The sequence below is a fragment of the Sparus aurata genome, chromosome 10 (assembly GCF_900880675.1).
Source record: "Sparus aurata chromosome 10, fSpaAur1.1, whole genome shotgun sequence".
In the NCBI taxonomy this organism is placed as follows: Eukaryota; Metazoa; Chordata; class Actinopteri; order Spariformes; family Sparidae; genus Sparus; species Sparus aurata.
Window position 1 is genome coordinate 286,030 of NC_044196.1, and position 18,556 is coordinate 304,585.

Below are 18,556 nucleotides of genomic sequence, written 5' to 3' on the forward strand. Positions count from 1 at the left end.
TGGATTTCTTGACATTTATTCTGAAAGGACTTCAGAGATGATGACATCATGGAGAAGTTTAAGTCACAATTAATCTGAAAATATGTGCTGAACACCCGAATGTTGACATTTCACTCAGGTGAGACTCATCAAGCATGGAACTCAGATTCTGATTGATTAGTTTGGTCTGTTAGAGGTCAGAGGGGGTTCCTTAAGACTCGACCTCACAGTCCACACACACACACACGCACACACACACACACACACACACACACACACACACACACACGGTTCATGCTGTAATAAATAAAAACATCCATAGCATCTATAAAGTCCAACATTAGAATATATATATATATTTATATATATATGTTTATATCTGTGGTTGTGTTTAAATATAAGTAGCTTTGTTATAATCATGTACAGGTTGAAGTTCACAGGACTCCAGATGAAGAACACTAAACGTGACGCAGTCTTCTGATTTCCTTTTGTTCAGTCGACCCTCAAACGCAGCATCCTGTTCGCTCTGAGCAGTGAATTATGGGTAGGAGGGAACAGACACCGACGCTCCCCGAGCTGAGCCTCCTGGGAGAGTTCGGTCGAGCCTTTCTCAGCCCGCGTCCTCGTCATCAGTCCAGTCTGAACGAGAACGCACCAAAACACCACCGAATGTGTGCTCACCTGGTGTGTTTCACCTCCTACAGGTGCTCTTAAGTCACCAAGTGAAGAGTTGGAAATTCTTCAGGTGAGATCAGAAAGATGTGCTGGATTTACTCCAATAACAGTGAAGCAACAAACTCTGAGGAAGGAAACGCCTGTAAGACTGAGCAGAGGGCAGCGTGACGCTCGTAATGAAGCTCTTTAAAGCTGCAGACAGACGGACACATTCAAGCAGGAGGGAACACAGACAGAGAGACAGACAGACAGAGGAAAGGAAGATAATGAAGTTGGCGTGGGGTAAGGCTTCTCTCCGGCACTCGGCTTCTCTCCCTAACTCTCCTCTTCTCTCTGTCACTCACTTCACGTCTGTCTTGTGAGTGAACCTGAAGGACGATGATCAAACATCTCTCTGTTTCTTTCTGTCTCTCTGTCCTCCTCCTCTCCTCGGTGTTTCCCCTCCAGGAGATGAAATGAAGACATGGTTTAGGTGGTCAGTCCTCTCCTCTCCAGCTCCCTCGTCTGCTTCAGCTCCTTGATCCTGAAGAGAGACGACCGGCAGCTTTAAACTGAATCTCTGGTCCAGAACATCAAATGTCCGACAGGAGAATCTCTGAGTGTGTCACCTGTGTCTGCAGCGTCTCAGGAACCTCATGATCTTTCTCGCTGCCTGGTCCTGTTTCTTCGTCAAGAATGACCCCCTGATGGCACAAAATCAACACCGATCATCAATATCTCCTGATGGTGTAAAAACGTGTACATATTTCTTGTCACATCCTCTACATGCTCGACTCAAAACACTATTTTAGTTTAGGTTTGTCTCTTGGAGATAAATGCCATCACACAAAGACAGATAACCTTGAAGTCAACACAGTACAAACATCTACATGTTGGGACCCACAGATGAAGTCATTCATTGTGGATTTCAAAATGGACTCTGAACTGAACTCAGTGTCCCAGAATGCCCCATTCTTCACACCTAGGTGTTATTCAGCTTTGAGCTCCGATTGGTCAGAGCGACAGAAACTCCTCTTATCAGATAGTCAAAACTCCAGCTCCTTCCTTGTTCTTCCTCTCTTACTTGTTTTAATATTGTACAAGAGTGAATGTTGCCGACCTCGACACTGTCAAGAACTCCAATATCCTTCAACCATCACAGCTGTTATGGTAAATATGGTTGTAGTTATAAAGTTAATTATTAACCAGAGTTATAAATAGTTTAGTACCTTTTTATGAGACTGATTAAGTTAATTTGCTATGTTTTCCCTTCTTCAAGGGCGGCGCCCCAAAGTAATAATAGTCGTAGTAATAATTATCCCTGATAATCATAGCCTAAATCTCCCTTTTAATGCTCCATGAGTACAACACAATGGTGCCCCGTGTGAGGTGATGTAAGCACAATGGTGCCCCGTGTGAGGCAGTGCACAACATGCGTATGAACCTAAACCTCTGAATGTGAACAGAAGGAACTAACATCTGTTTAAATATTTATTAAATATGCTCACAAAGTTCAATAAAAGACAAATCTTTTGATCTTTTAATGAACGGTACGAAGCATTATTCATTCCTTCATGACGCTCTAGATTAGCAACTACTCACACTGTCATCATGGATTAGCATGCTTAGCTAACAGCTAAAACAGGTGCATCAGTTATTATGATGCCTGTGAGCCATAATGGTTTCCACAGCGAGCTCCTCAGGAAACTGGTAGGTGTTTCCTGTTACCTGACAGTTTAAACTCACTTGATCTTGGGGTTGTGGCTGGTGGCGCCTCTCGGAGCCTGTTTCAGCCTCTCGTACTCCTTGTAGCTGCGGTAGTACTGCTGGATCAGAACCGCCGCCCGCCGGCTCTGCTGGAAACGCTTCTGCTCGTAGTACGACCTGAACTTGGACTGGATCAAGATGGCCGCTTGAGTCATCTTCTTGTAGAGAGCGTACTGAGAGAACAGAGTCGCAGCGTTAGTGCCGGAGGACGGACACGACAGGAAGTGACGTCTCAGAGTGTGTTTGGAGGAAGATGAAGAGAAGAAGAAGGCTGGAGGACCGATCAATCATCTGTTTACCGATATCAGCCAATCATATGTGAGACTCACCTGCTGAGCGCTCATTTTCTGTTGTTCTGCCAGTTCAGACACAAAGGTGCACAAACTGGCCAAAAGTATGTGGACGCCACGTCCTGTCTCCAGCCTGATTTAAGTTGGCTGCTCGATAGTTCTGATGCTCAGCAGGAAAGTGTTGCTCGACATGTTTCGACATCGTTATGTTTTGTCGCACAATGTGATTAGATAACAAATAAGTTGTCCAGGATTTATAATTAAAGCCGGCTGGAGGACAGAGTCTCATCACGGAGGAGACGACTGGAAACCCTCTGACGGCTCTTTATCAACTGTAAATCAGACTTGAGGCCGACAAGGTTCTCTGGAGGGAATGTGAAGCTAAACTACTTCTAAAAAATGATTTTCTCTAAATGAGCTTGTATGTTCTGAAAACATCAACATCAACAAGCTGGTGGAGAAACAACAACATACAGGAAGGCGAATTATTCGTCCTCAGTGTTGCAGAACAACATGAGCTGCAATCAGAACTGAACGACACATTCAGAACCACTGACAGAAACTGACCACGTCTGTGGTTCTAGTCATATAGTGTTTTCTACATACGCAGAACTTGTTTTCATCTTTGTTCACTGTGTTTTCTGTGCTGAGTGACAGATTCCTTGTGTGTGAACACGTGATGGTGACAGTACAGCAGGACTACAGCTGTTCACTGACTACTGACAAATAATAAAGAAATATATGAATAAATAAAGTCCTTAAACCTTTTGAAGAACAACAGCAGGAAGCAGCTTGACACTGAAGCTGTGAGAAGGATTCACAAACATCAGCAAACATTTCATTTTAATTCTGTTTGTAAGTGGAGAACAAACATTTCAGAGATGCAAGATGTTGTTTAATCAGGATGCAACAGAGACAATTTGAGTTATGGTCGTTTTCCTGCTCACTCTGACCTCAAAAGATATTTTGGTACCAACATACTTCAGCAGATGAAGATATGCATGTAAGCAGGAAGGAAGGTGCCTGACAGAAAATATATAAAATAAAGATGTTAAAAATGTGCAAATGTGATGAATTCTGCAGGTTTTGAAGTGACAACATCGTCACGTCAGGTCTTAAGGGGCGGGGCAGCTGACGGCCCGGAGTAGAAATGTTTTTAATTTCTAAAATATGAAAAGAGAGGACGGAGAGTCTGGTTCTGGACGAGTGTCTGCTGAGCCAGAGCTCCTGTCGTCACTACGGCAACAGATACTGTATCACCACAACAGCCACTCAAGTTCTCCAGGAAGGAGATCTGGGACAGAACCGTCTGAAGGGTCATGTGAGCCGGCTGCTGTTGAGCTAAACACCTGCTGTGTTTGTTTCAAGGTGAGAGAGATGATGCAGCTCCATCACATGAACTCTCAGCCCAGAACACGTTGCTGCATCAAGATATGAAGGTTTAACATGATTGGACTAATTTTCAATTTTGATCTCAGCACTGCTTTTGAAATGTTTCTTGTTTGATGGCGGTCCGTATTCTCACACCACTATTGTTCTATTATTATAGATATGTGTTATAGATCTGTGATATGAGGTTGTGAAGCAACAATTAGATGTTACTGTCTTTCAAACTCCATTGTGTCGGGCTGATCATATTTCATCAGAAGCACGTGATCATTAAATGAAGAAGAAAAAAAGAACGAGCTTCTTAGAAATAGACTTCATGGCAGAGCTGTGGTCCTGGACTTGTTCCTGTTAAAGGCCCACTGAGCTCAACTGTCCACATACTTTTGTCCACATGAGATCTGAACAAGCCGGATTAGAAACATGAAGTAGTTTTAATCGACTTCAGATAAACTGATCTCATCTTCTGCAGCATCGATTAACAAACAACAGCTCTGATGAAGATTCACGTCACAGGAAACAACCTGAGTGACGTCTCATGGCTGCTGTCCACACACACACACACACACACACACACTTACTACACATCACTACATCTACTGGTCAGCTGTTTTACCTTCAGAGCTATCCATGTTAGCTAGCCAGAGGAGAGAGAGAGACAGAGAGAGAGAGACATGGTGCAGAGACACAGCAGGTTAGTTCAGTGTTAGTGAAGCTGGAGGACACACACATACGCACACACACACACACACACACACACACACACACACACACCTGTTTGTATTTCCTGTAGCATCTCTGGATGACGGCTGCAGCCATGTCCTGCTGCTCCTTTAACCTCCGACCCTGCAGACAGAAAACATCAGCTGGTGCTTCTTCTTCTTCTGTTACAACATTAATATCCACTCCGACCTCCTGGAAGCAGCGTGACGTGTGTGTGTGTGTGTGTGTGTGTACCTTGTATCTCCTGAAGGCGTTCTGGATGATCCTGGCGGCCTCGTACAGCTCCCTCTGCTCTCCATCTGTCAGCGTCAGTAGGGCGAAGTCTCTCTCCATCTTCCCATTGGCCGAGGCGTTCAGGAACTCCGCCCACGCCGCAGAGGAGGGAGGGCGGAGCCTCTGGAGGGCCAGAGCACTGAGGGGCGATGGGGGGCACACCCGCCTGCAAGTGCACACACACATCATCCATACTTGTCCTCTGTACAGTCTCAGCCCTGACCAGCTCTGGAGGCGGGGCTTACCTGGGCGGGGAGTGTGTGTGGGCGTCGACCGTGTCCAGGTATGTAGCCAGCCAGGTGTCCTGTATGGCCGGGTTGTCCCGCCTCTCTCTGAGAGGAGACTCCGCCCCCCTAGGGAAGTCCTCCTGTTTGATTCGCTCCGGGGTCGCCTCAATGATTTGCTCAGCCAGGGTTGCCATGTCAACCTGGTGTATGAGAGGGTAACCATAGCGACAAGAGCTCATGACATCTGCTGGTTGTTTGATGTGCATCACTTTAGGAACTAGTGTGTGTACCTGCAGCACCTCCTCCTCCAGGTACTCATCCTCGCCCTCATTCTCTGCGTTCTCGCTGTAGCTCAGCAGCTGCTCCTCCAGCGTCGCCGCCATGTGCGCCCGCCGCCCGCCCGCCATGTGTGCGTGTGGGTAAGTGTGGCTGGGGGAGAGGGGGCTGCCGCTCTCATAGTCCATGAGGTAAAGATGAGCGTCTCTGGAGCCGCCGGGGTTCAAACCTGCAGGATTGATCAGAGATAATGATCAGTGTCGGACACGGATCAGGAACCAATCAACTCATCCATCACACCACCTGTGTTACCTGAGCTCAGCACGCCGCTCGGCTCCTCCCCCCACATGGACACAGGAGGAAGAGAGAGGGGGAGAGAGGACGGGGAGGGAGGGGAGACGGGCAGCGAGGAAGAGGATGAGGAAGGGGACGATGGAGAGGAGGGGGAGGTGTCCATGGGGGCGGGGCCACTGGAGTAGGCGGAGCTCGGAGAGGGGGAGGAGGGGTCGCTGGGGGAGGGGAGGCTGCTGGAAGAGCTCAGACCTGGAAAAAGGAAACAGCCAATCAGAGAGCTAGAATCATGTGACATGAGTTGAGACTGGAGCGAGGAGCAGCAGGTGTGAGTTACCTGTGTCCGGGCTGGTGGACAGAGGAGACGGGGGCAGCGGCGGCTGTGGTGTGGCCGGTGTGTGTGTGTCTGCAGGGGAGGTATGTGTGTCCCCGGGTGTCATGTGTGTTTGTGTATGCAGCTCCTCCAGCGCCGTGGCGAGGCGGGTGTGTCCTCGTGAGCGAGCCACGGCGAGCGGCAGGCGGCCCAGCGAATCAGGGATCCCCAGAGCAGAACTGTTCCAGCCGTACAGGAGCTCTGCTGCCCTCTGGTGGCCCAGAGCACACGCCCACATCTGGAACACACACACAGGACACGAGAGACCATCAGAACTGTGGGACCCGGTCTAGGACTACGGTTACCTTGGCACCACTCGGACCAATCAGAGCACAGGGAATTTAGTTTTGTGTGTGTTGGTTTACCAGCGGCGTGCAGGAGAAGTGGTCGATGTTCAGAGGATCCACTTCCTGTTCCAGATCCAGACTGTCGCTGTTAACGGTCCTACAACAAACAAACATGTGGAGTCAGAGTGTGTGTGAACCTGCAGAGTGTGTGTGTGTGTGTGTGTGTGTGTGTGTGTGTGTGTGTGTGTGTGTGTGTACCTCCAGTGGATCAGAGTGTGTATCAGGTGTGTGTATCCCTGAGCAGCAGCCAGGTGGAGCAGCGTCATCCCGCGGTGACGGACGGAGTGATGAAGCCTCTCTCCTCCTCCTCCTCCTCCCCATCGTCCTCCCCTCATCATCCGCTCACACACTCCCACAATCCTCCTCTCAAACCACTGAGAAGACTGAGACACACACACACACAGACACACAGACACACAGACAGACAGAAAGACAGAGAGAGACATTAGCATGAAACAACGATCAATCCTCAGAGCTATTGATAGCAGATTCATGTCCTAATGATTGACGACTCATCTGAGCACTTTGTTTAAGGTGAGCTGTCTCTATTCCTGTCTGTCTCCCCCTCTCTCCCCCTCCTCCCCCTCCAGCTGGTAGGAAACATTACATTCATGCCCCCCCCCCCCTCTGGTTTTTCCCTCCGACTCTCCCTGGCATGCACACCTCCTCCTCCCCCCCGCCTCGTGTGATGCACATGGACGAGTGAGGATATAAATTACTGACAGCAGAGAGAGAGAGCGAGTTTAAACCTGGAAACACTTCCTGTTATCTGTCCGTCATCCTGCTCTCAGACAGCTGCTTCACTCACACTGTGATAACACTGACATGCTAACCTGTTAACAAGCTAACATGCTAACCTGTTAACGAGCTAACATGCTAACCTGCCCTTTGATCAGTCAGGAGTGAGGATCACGGTTTGATAAAGAAGCCAATCATCAGTGGAAACTGAACTCTGTCCAGTGTCGCCTACCAACACGTCTAAAACAGAAACCTGCTTCTCAAAGTTTCCCTGCGACTTACTATGGCAACACTTGGCATCATTCATGACCTGTTAGCATAGCTTGAAAAGGCATTAGCACTGTATTCCCAAAGCTAAATTAAGATAACATACAGACTGAGGTTAAACATTTGCTTCACAGTTTGTTTCTCTGGACTAGCTCGTCTGTGTTTCTGGACACATTCAGGGTGTGTTTGTTTTCTCAGAGTGAAGTCAGAAGTGAGATTGAGTCGTCTCATCCTCTCCTGAGACAAAGTAAACACGACCTCCTCCGCCCGTTTCTGTCAGCTCAGTCTGAACACGGTCCATGTTTCCATCAGTCACAGAGGTCAGGTCCTCTCTTCTTTAGGCTCAGATTGTATTCTACGTTACGTAGTGCTTTGGTGTTTTGTCCTTTCTGTTTTGGTGGTTGTGCCTCCGTCCTGGAGTCCTGCTGTGTGCAGAGCTTCAGCACCAGCTGGCAGACACCACTCTTATCTTTGTTCAACTCTTGGCACTGAAGGACTGTCTGTCGGTCTCTCTCTGTCACATTGAGTCTATTTTAACTCGGAGACTCGATCTGCCAAATGCCCCATGACATCAGAGAGAGAGAGAGTGAGTGTGGTAGAGAGAGGTGAAGTGACTGCAGAGATGTTTCACAGGGATTTTCCATTCAGGTTAATTTGTTCTTCTTAACCTGTTTATCAGCTCAACAGTCAGCTTCCTGTAATCTGTCCGCTGACCTCCAGTGAGTCCGATGTTTCTCTTCCACTCTGATCATTCGGTTCAGCTGCAGGTTATGTTTGTCGAGCACACACCCATGAATCTGTGAGCTGCTTATCCGGGGTTGGGTCGTGTTGGCGGCAGGCCAAGCAGGGTATTCCAGACTTTTCTCTCCTCAGCCACATTTTCCAGCTCCTCCTTGGGGATCCCGAGGCGTTCCCAGGCCAAATGAGATATATAATCCCTCCGCTGAGTTCTGGCTCTATCTAGGGGTCTTCTCCCAGATGAATGTGTCTGGAAACTCTCCAAAGGGAGGCGCCCCGGAGGATCTTAATAAAATGCTTGAAACAACTTCAGCTGGCTCCTTTACACAAAGAGGAGGAGCAGCTTTACTCCAAGGTCCTCACAAATCTCTGAGTCTGAACCCAGCCACCCGCCTGAGCAAACACGAACAGGCTGTTTGTTTCCACAATGTTGTTTCAGTCACAGTCCAGAGTTCATGACCACAGATGAGAGTTGGAATGTAGATCAACAGGTAAATCAAAAGCTTCACATTCCACCTCTGCTCCTTTTTCACCACAAAGGTCCAGTACAACACCTGCATTACTGCTGATGCTGCACCATCAGTCTGTCTCACACTAAGAGATACTTCAACTCTTTCTCTTCAGGCAGCAACCTGTCCCAAAATCAGAGGGGCAGCCTGGCCTTTCCAGCCCCAGTGCCTGCTGGAGGTCATGGACTAAGGAAGCCAGCAGAGACACATCATCTGCAAACAGCAGAGACACAATCCTGAGGCTCCCAAACTGGACACTCTCCTCACCATGGCTGCAGCTTGAGATCCAGTCCATGAATGTGACAAACAGGATCAAAGAAGAGGGACAACCCTGGAGGAAACATGCTCGACTGTGTCTGCAGTACACAGACACAGCTCTTTATATAAGAACTGGATGGCTTGAAGCGACGGCCCAAAGGTCAAAAAAACACATGTCGACTGGATGACCACAGAAAGCCTTTAAGAATGAAGAGCTGGTTCAAATGTTCTACGACCAGAACAGAATTTTCATCATTCTCTGAAACAAGGTATGTCCCCAGACTTCAACATGGCACTGAAGATGTAAACCAAGATGAGCATTCAGTTCTCAGTAGCCGTTTTTAGACAGAGCACCAAGCCGCCAATTTGCCCGTCCTTTTGGCGGCTCAGTCCGCGGTTTTAGACAGAGGGCGGCAAATTGGGGGTCTGTTGTGGTCCGCCAATTTTCCGCCTCGGAGGGTACACTTATTTCCACCTCGCCTGCTATCTAAAAACGAAGCGGAAATGTGCCGGCCTCTGCGTGAGATGGGCAGAGGTGTCAATGACCTGCACTGTTGTGCGACCCACAGCCGGGGAGTTTTAAAACCAGGAAACAGCTGATCACAGCAGTCAGTCCATCACTTCATCCGCGGACATTAAGATGAACAACTGGACAGCCGCTGAGATCCAGGAGATGCAGCGTCTCCTCGGTCCCTGTAGCTGTTTTGTTGTGTTAGCTTGATGTTGTAGTAGCAGGCTAAGACCGGTCGCTACTTTCAAATTAAAAGCCCCCCGCTAAGAACCCAGTTCTAAACTCCAATGGGGTGCAATGTAAAGCTCTTATTTTTAAGTCAAATGTGTTGTCTCTGTTCACAGCCCAACTTCCAGCTTCACGTCACGTCACATGTTTACGCCTACCTCAGAGGCAGCTTTTGGAAAAGGAGGAATATTACGCTTCCATTTTAATAAGACAGGCTGACACATTGTCGTCCTTACCTTGGAGCAAATGTGCCGCCTTTTCTATCCAAAAAGGGCTAGTGTGAATCCTTTCTTCAGCCAGTGCGCTGCTGTTGAGAAGCTTCTTGACTTCTGTCAGAGATATGAACGACCCTGCTGCCTCCACAGAGGACCAGTCTGTTGAGTTGAGTCCTGGTCCTCCCCAGCCTGGGACATGTCACTGAAAGTCCTTCTTCATAGCCTCCCTGATGCCCTCCGATCCTTGGTTTTTGTTTCAGCACCTTGTTAAGATGCACTCCTCCTGGCCTCTCTGTGGTTTAAGGTGACTCCTCAGCCAACCTTGTCCAAAAGACCTCCCTCTCAGTTTGTTAGCTCCCTTAAACACTGGTGAGTTCTTAGGTTTCTGCCATGACTGCCACACTTTTCTGACCTCTGCTCCAACCAGCTGCCTTTACAATAGAGGCTCTGCACACACATCTACCTGAGACAACCTGTTTGTCCCTTTGGATTCTGCTCTTTGTAGTCCCAAGATTAATATACATTTCAGCACACAAGCCAAACTGAAAAAGAAACTTGATTTATACACAAATAAAAGATGTAAAACAGCTGATTATCTGATGAGAACATGGTCTGTAATTTTACCATCCTCACCTGTTCGTGGTCCTCAGGTAGAGGTGGAGGAGGGGGCGTGGCAAGCTGATTGCCATGGTGCTGCTGCTGATGATGATGACAGTGATGATGTTGCTGCTGGTTGTTGTTGTCGCGGGCGGCCATCTCTGCCATCCTGCGCTCCATCTGCTCCAGCCGCTCCAGGATGGACATCCTGAACTGATTATCTGCACACAGAAAACACACAGAGTAAGACCTCCTCTCCTGCAGGGGTTTGTTTCCCATCATGCACCTTGATGAGTGCCTTCACCAGACTGTCCCACACCTCCGGTCATGACATCATCGCTGACATAAGATCAGTAAGATAAGAGTCTCAAGATTTAAACCGCAGCAGCAACGAGACAAACTGTCAACCAATCATCTGCACGTCCATCACTCACCCAGCAAGGTCAGCGTGTGTCGAAAGCTCTAACCAGGAGGCAAATGGAAAACTCCTCTCTTAAATAACTGTTTGAAGAGAGCCTCTTTAACACACACACAGACACACAAACACACACACACACACACACACAGAGTCTCAAATGGAAACTATCTCGACTGACTTCAAACGTCTGACCGCCTGGCACAGAGAGTGTGTGTGTGTGTGTGTGTGTCGGTCACAGTGTATCAGGCTATATTAGGGAGTCTGCTTTTATTTCCCACACACACACACACACACACACACACACACACACACACACACACACACACAATACTGTTGATTACGCTCATTGATCTTGTGATCATTTGGTGAAATAGTGAAATAAATGACTAAGAAGAAAACATCCACAGAGATTCAGCCAATATTCAACATCACACAGCGTGTTGAGGAGTCAGTATTGATCACTGATCAGTTATCAACACCAGTTCAGTGCAAGACAACAAAAACAGAACCTCTTCCTCTTCTTCACCTCTTCCTCGCCACGACTCAACAGTCTGCACAGTTCTGTGTCGTTGTTTGAACAGATCTGTTGTCAGTTGTGTTGTTTAGCTCCAGCAGATCATTAAGGATCTAGTTGAACGATGTGGTCTAAGAGCTGTGACACAACCGAGGTTAAAGGGATAGTTCAGGTTTTTTGAAGTGACAGAGAGCCGCTCCAGCTTTGTACTGCAGTGAACGGGGTCCAGAGAAAAAGCTAAATTAACCACCTAAAACAAGGCTCACCTAAAAAAATCTATTATTATTGTCGTATAGAGAAAATTCACACCGCTTCACATCGCCGTCAGGCCGGCCTTTCTTTTGGCACTACATTTTCTCAACCGTAGAACCTCCGTATCCCTACGCAGGTGTGCTAATGCGTAGGGATACGGAGGTTCTATGGTCTGTGTCTGAAATTGTTAAAACGAATTTTTATCAAAAGTAAACCTCTCGTCCAGCAGCTGGGCCTCCCACTGTATTTAGCCGCTCACAGATCAGCTGTTGCGTAGGGACATGGAGGTTATTGATTGTGAGAAGTTGTGAAATCGCTCGTCTTTCTCACGATGTGAAGAACCAAAATAAAAACCGTCCTGGTGTTCAGAGAGCACAGATGAAGAGTGGAGCAGCGGATCTCTCTGATCCAGGTTCTGATGTTTAAGATGAGAAGTTAAATCTACGTGTAACGACTTTGATTTGATCAAAATATGCCTTCAGTTACAACAATCTCATGGCTAGCTTAGCGTTAGCCTGCAGCTACACTCACAGACACCTGAGTGCAGGAAGAAACAAGCATCGGTCAGGAAGGTCACTGGTTCACTCATAGAGGAAAACCTCACCCACATTGAACCACCAAAGATCCTTTATTGACTTGCTTGGAAAGAAGGTTCACTCCATACTGGTTTGAGACAAACTGAATTTCTATCTCTTGTTGTTTATTGTTGAAAGACTGAAAGCTGCTCGTTCTGTATTTTGAACTCCTCCCTGATAAAGTCAATCTGTCGTTGTAAGATACTCCTATCTATCTTTGTAAAGAAGAGTTACTGACGGCTGTCAGGACATAAAAGTCTAACGACAGCAGAGATGAGGGCATTTGTGTTTATTTCATATATATTGATTCTGTATATATATTGGAAACATCACATTGTAGCTGCAGGGTTAATTAATCTGAAACCAGTTTGTCACAGATGTATCAGTGTGTGTCAGCTGACCTTGACAGTAACTGACTTCAGATTGTTTAAATGTTCCTGTGGTGGTTATTTATCTGCTTCAACGTATTTAATTTAGGCCAGTTAGTATTTGGTTGTGTTCCGTCTGAGAACTGATGAACGGTTCCAGCAGAACATCGTCTGGTTCTGGTTCTGGTTCTTAAACGTGACAGTAAGTGAAGCGTGTTTCTGTTTGGACAAAAGAAGCAGTTTGAAGACGTCACTTTGAACTCTGGGAGCTTCTTTTAAAAAGATGTTTTTGTCATTTTATAACCTACATAATCAATGAATGGTGAAAATAATACCAACATTGACGGTTAATGACTACAGTCGTTAGTCACGGCACTAATATTTATACAGCTGAACTGTTTGAATCCTCAGATCAGCTGAGTTTAAAGGTGTTTCTGTTATTTTGTCCACCCTGTTTTCACACACGAGACGGGCAGAATATCAGAAACTCCTCTGAATACAACACAGCGCAGCGCTACAGTCACAGTGATCAATGCTACAACACAGAGCTGATCAACAGACAAATCAATAATCAATAAACCCATCAGAGCACAACATCTCACTCACTTCTGATCGTTCTGTCCTGATCAATACGATCCGATCACGTAGAGATCCTGGACCACTTCCCAACGCGTGTGTGGTTGCCGTGGTTACTGAGCAGCTGCGTAACCATGACAACCACTACAGAAACACACACAAGTGCAAACAGAGTCTCGTCCTACCGACACCATCCTGGTGCTGTGAGCCGTCCATCTCCTGTCTGTCTGTCTGTCAGAGTGTGTGTGAGCACAGGTGAGGCGCACACACACACACACACACACACACACACACACACACTCTGCAAGGTGACAACGAGCTGATGAGAGACGCAACACACATACACACACGCACACACACACACAGAGTGAGCAGACTGAGAGGCCGTGCGAGGCTCAACTAGTTAAAGAGAGAGAGAGAGAGAGAGAGAGAGAGAGAGAGAGAGAGAGAGAGAGAGAGAGAGAGAGAGAGAGAGAGAGAGAGTGCAGTGGACATCCAAACACAGCAGCAAGGCATGATGGGAAATCCAGAGAGAGAGAGGGAGGGGTGAGAAAAGGGAGGGAGGGAGGGAGGAGAGAAGTGGCTGTCTCACATTCCTGGACCTGAGCCTAACACTCCAGACAGAGTCCAGAGAGAGAGAGAGAGACGGGTGACACAGAGAGAGAGAGAGAGAGAGAGAGAGACGGGTGACACAGACAGAGAGAGAGAGAGAGAGAGAGACAGGTGACACAGACAGAGAGAGAGAGAGAGACAGGTGACACAGAGAGACAGAGAGAGAGAGAGAGACGGGTGACACAGAGAGAGAGAGAGAGACAGGTGACACAGAGAGACAGAGAGAGAGAGAGAGACGGGTGACACAGAGAGAGAGAGAGAGAGAGAGAGAGACGGGTGACACAGACAGAGAGAGAGAGAGAGACAGGTGACACAGAGAGAGAGAGAGAGACGGGTGACACAGAGAGACAGAGACGGGTGACACAGAGAGACAGAGAGAGAGAGAGAGAGACGGGTGACAGAGAGAGAGGCGAAACAATCAGATGTTCCGGACAAGACAAATAAAACAGACAGGCTGGAATCACTGTACACCAGGACTGTCTGCCTGCCTGCCTGCCTGTCTGTCTGTCTGTCTGTCTGTCTGTCTGTCTGTCTGTCTGTCTGCCTGTCTGCCTGCCTGCCTGCCTGTCTGTCTGTCTGTCTGTCTGTCTGCCTGTCTGCCTGTCTGCCTGCCTGTGAGGTTAAACAGCCTCAGAGTCAGAAATAGCAGTGAGTCCTGATGACTGTGTGTGTTTACAGATGATGACAGTGGAAAACAGCTCCAACACATCAATCACTGAGAGAGACAACACACACACACACACACACACACACTCTCTCTCTGTATAGCAGCTCAGTCATTAGAGTGTGTGTCTGGTATTATTCTATATTTTCATGTGCAACACTTGTTAAACGCTTCCTGACTTCCTGTCTCGGGTGTATCTGGTGTCTGATTGGTCTAGCGGCAGTGTGACATGTGGAGGAGTTGTAACTGACCGTCCAATGAGAGCCAGTCGAGCTGAGAGCTGGGCAGGGAGCTGGCGTTCCTCGCTCGGTACTCGAACAAAACTGAAGAGGAAACCGAACCTCCGGACTCCAGAACCTGCAGACACACCAGACCGGCCTCGTGGGCTGAAACACAGGACGCATCAGATCAGTCGGGGTTGGAAAAGGACTACAAACATGGTGGTTCAGCTTGTTAAATGTGACGCTCTGCTGCTCGTCTTTGTCATTTCTGTCCGTAAACAAAGAGTCTTTGTGTTCTGGACTGTTGGACGGACAACAGAAGACACTTAAAGACGTCACTTTCTGTTCTGGGGATTTTACAGACCAAATGATTCTTAAATAATAGTGAAACTACTAAACCACCAACATTAGCAGCTCTACACAGGTTGACTGTTTTTAAACACTGGTCAAGCTGCTAAAAATCGCCCAATTGACTCAATCCCACATCCAGCAGGCAAGACGGCTCGTCTTTAAATTTGAAGTGTTACGCTGTACGTCACGTTAAACATCACTTCGCCCCGGAAACAGAACAACAGCAGTGACAGCAAAGTGAGCAGGAGGCAGCGTGGAGCTCAGTGACGATGTTACGTTGATCACTCGTTAGTACATTTTACTAAAGAAACCTTATTTACATTTGTGTCGCCTGTTAACGTCACTGTGTGTGTGTGTGTGTGTGTGTGTGTGTGTGTGTGTGTGTGTGTGTGTGTTACCAGGGCAGTAGCAGCGCAGCACTCCAGGTTGGATCAGCGATGCGGGGACGGTGCTCTGATCGAACACACAGGAGTATCGACCCGACAGCTCGCTCCACGGTCCTGTTATCAACACCTTCACACCTCCCTGAACACACACACACACACACACACACACACACACACACACACACACACACACAAGAGAGGATCAGCTCCTGAAATAGTTTGTTTGGTTGTTTGTTTTGCTCTTCTTTAGCATCAGTTCAGGTTTGTATCTACAGCATTCTCGAATGAACAATAAGCAGTAAACGATCACCACTTTCATCAATATTAGTGGGTCACCTGGGTCCTACGTTTAGATCGAAGCCAGGCCGAGGTGATAAAGTCTGTCTGCTGCAGAGTCAACTGACCCAGGTGTAACTACAGCGTGTGCACATTCCCACTGCACACAAAACCCAGATCTAAGTGGGTTCAAGTGGGTTTATTGACCAGTGGAGAAGACGTGTAACACGGAGTGATCTCTTCTCACTGAGACTTCAGTCGATGGTGAAACTCTGCTGCCACCTTGTGGACAAACAGGTGAACACCTCGAACAAACTGCAGCTCAGAGTGAAGCTGAGAAACGTCTTGACAATTCAATCCAGTGTAGAAATACACAAGTCCTGGATTCAAATGTATATATTAATTTATCAGCTGCTGATTGGTTACCTCGGGGTACGACCACTCCGGGGAGAAGTCCGTGATGGAGGCGAGGCGCGTCGAGGAGGACGAGGGCAGTGGGTGAGGAAAGGGGAGGAAGGAGGAGGAGGGCGAGGGCTGGGGGGGAACCATGTAGCGGACCCCCGCCGGGAACACGGCCGGGTTTGGCACGGCAGCGGCGGAGGGGGCGGGGTGAGCTGCGACGGGATTGGCCTCCTCGGTGATGAGGTCAGAGATGAGGTCAGGGAACTGGCTGTCGAAGGAGATGTCGAGCTCCTCCCCTCCACGCTCGCAGGGCTCCGCCTCCTCCTCCAGGTGTGTGTCCATGCAGGTGTCCTCCGAGTCGTAGCTCCGCCTACTCTCCTCCTTCACCTGGATGGGAGGCGTCGTCAGCTGGGTGGTGTCCATGGCGACAGCAGCGGGGGCGGAGTCATTGTCCAACGCCATGTTAGCTGTAGCATTTGTAAACACTGTCTGACTCTGCGGCAGCACCATGGGCTGATGGGACAGCGTGGAGGGGGGCGGAGCTTCAGGCGCAGACAGGTGATTATAGGCTTGTGCCAGGACCAATGGCGGCTGTCCGTCAGCCTGTCGCTTTGCCTGATTGGCCGGTTGCGCGTGCTGGCTTGTCGAGTCCTGGCAAACCAAGAGCAGTGAAGCGGTGCTACTTCCTGTGTGTTGCCGTGGAGACGAGCAGGAGGAGGCGTGGCTTGTCTGAATGACAGAGAAATAAACAGAAGTGACAAGAAGTTCTAGAAGAACTTTCAACTGGACGGAAAAGTCTCAGATCATTTGACAAGGAGTGACGTCGAGTACTATCGGACCTGGAGAACATCTGGAAAACATCACAACATTTTCCAAACTTTCCAGATACCTTCCACAATAAACGATGATCGACAAGAATCAATTGTTGAGTAAAACATCTGGGAAACACAGACTGTCCCTTTAAAGTCTCACCTGCAGCAGAGCCAGCTTGGTGGGAGGAGCGCTGCCTTCATCATCATCATCATCTCTCCGGTCCTTCACCTCCTCTTCTTCTCCCACCGCCTCTGACTCCCTCCCCCCCGCCGACTCTCCCAGAGCTCCCAGCTCCAGGCAGAGGGGGAGGAGGGGCGGGGCCACAGAGGAGGAGGGAGACAGGGAGAGTGATGGGGGGAAGGAGGAGGCCGGCGTAGGGGAGGAAGAAGACGAGGAGGAGAGAGGGAGAGTGGAGTCTCGCCTGTCTGCCTCAGAGGAGGAGGACGAGGAGGAGGAGAGTGAGGAGGGAGGAGAGACGGAGGAGGGAGGGGTGGAGGTGGGGGAGAGGGAGAGAGCGAGGGATGGGGGAGAGAGGGGGGAGGAGGTGCAGAGAACAGGAGAGGGGGTGGAAGAGAGAGGTGGTGGGCCACCGTACGTCTGACCCTGTTTAGGGGAGTTGAGGAAGGAGTCGGGGTCAAAAGCTGGGGGGAGGGAAGGGGGAGGCAGGGGAGGTGAGGGGGGCGATGGGGGAGAAGGAGGGGAGGCGGCAGCAGGAGGAGGAGGGGAATTGATTGAGGAGGAGGTGTTGGAAGAGGAGGGGGTGAGGAGCAGGCCTCCGATCACAGGTGAGGGGAGGAGGGTGAGGGAGAGGGTGGCCACCCCCGCTGCCTGGACAGGGGGAGGAGGGGGGAGTGAGGGAGGAGCAGGAGAGGAGGAGGAGGGAGGGGAGGGAGAGACGGGGTTGCCGGCAGGAGGTGGGAGGGCGGGTGAGAGCAGTAACTGGCCGGAGCGGGTGAGTGACAGGCTCCTCCCCGGTCCCACCTCCTCTCCTCTGGCCCCGCCTCCGCCGCCTCTTCCTCCTGCAATGGCGGTGGTTGTTGCCATGACGATCACCGCATTCTGGGGCAGCGCAACCGTCGTCAGGTTGGCATGACGATCGTAGAAGCCGTTGCCGTGGTTACCCACGGTTATGGTGGCTCTGTGAGGCTGAGGCGGCGAGGAGGCGGAGCTACAAAACAGGAATAAAACACATTTACGTCCCCTTGACCTCCCGTACGTCTCTGTGCACTGTGAATGTGTGGCTGACTTACGTGGACGAGGGGCATGGAGACGACACGGGGCTGCTCTGAGCCTGCAGGTGGGGCAGTTTGGCTTCTCCTCCTCCTCCTCCTCCTCCCCTCCCGGCCTCCCCCGCCTCAGAGGAGTGAGACGAGGGGGAGGGTCTGCAGGAGGAGGGAGGCAGTTTGGGGGAGATGATGCGATGCTTGGTGCTGTTGCAGCGGTGAGGAATGTTCACTCCTGAAGATACTACACAGAAAAAC

At 49.3% G+C, this 18,556-nt stretch overlaps 1 protein-coding gene across 4 annotated transcripts in view; it reads right to left on the reverse strand.

The window, feature by feature from the left end:
• The window catches only part of camta2 (calmodulin binding transcription activator 2), a 22,585-nt gene continuing 4,029 nt past the window's right edge, over positions 1-18,556 (reverse strand). For 2 of the 4 annotated variants that reach the window (XM_030431123.1, XM_030431125.1), the window contains exons 9-26: positions 18,326-18,542; positions 17,235-18,243; positions 16,287-16,991; positions 15,597-15,723; positions 14,878-15,012; positions 10,684-10,868; positions 6,785-6,969; positions 6,605-6,683; positions 6,204-6,477; positions 5,888-6,118; positions 5,590-5,804; positions 5,318-5,499; positions 5,034-5,238; positions 4,851-4,922; positions 4,693-4,713; positions 2,380-2,573; positions 1,263-1,337; positions 1-1,177 (exon numbers count right to left, since the gene is read on the reverse strand). In XM_030431123.1, coding sequence (XP_030286983.1) covers positions 1,123-1,177; positions 1,263-1,337; positions 2,380-2,573; positions 4,693-4,713; positions 4,851-4,922; positions 5,034-5,238; positions 5,318-5,499; positions 5,590-5,804; positions 5,888-6,118; positions 6,204-6,477; positions 6,605-6,683; positions 6,785-6,969; positions 10,684-10,868; positions 14,878-15,012; positions 15,597-15,723; positions 16,287-16,991; positions 17,235-18,243; positions 18,326-18,542 — 4,166 coding nt within the window. In that variant the 3' untranslated portion in view covers positions 1-1,122. The remainder of the gene's footprint in view (positions 1,178-1,262; positions 1,338-2,379; positions 2,574-4,692; positions 4,714-4,850; positions 4,923-5,033; positions 5,239-5,317; positions 5,500-5,589; positions 5,805-5,887; positions 6,119-6,203; positions 6,478-6,604; positions 6,684-6,784; positions 6,970-10,683; positions 10,869-14,877; positions 15,013-15,596; positions 15,724-16,286; positions 16,992-17,234; positions 18,244-18,325; positions 18,543-18,556) is intronic. The other 2 variants (XM_030431126.1, XM_030431127.1) reach the window with 2 other exon arrangements.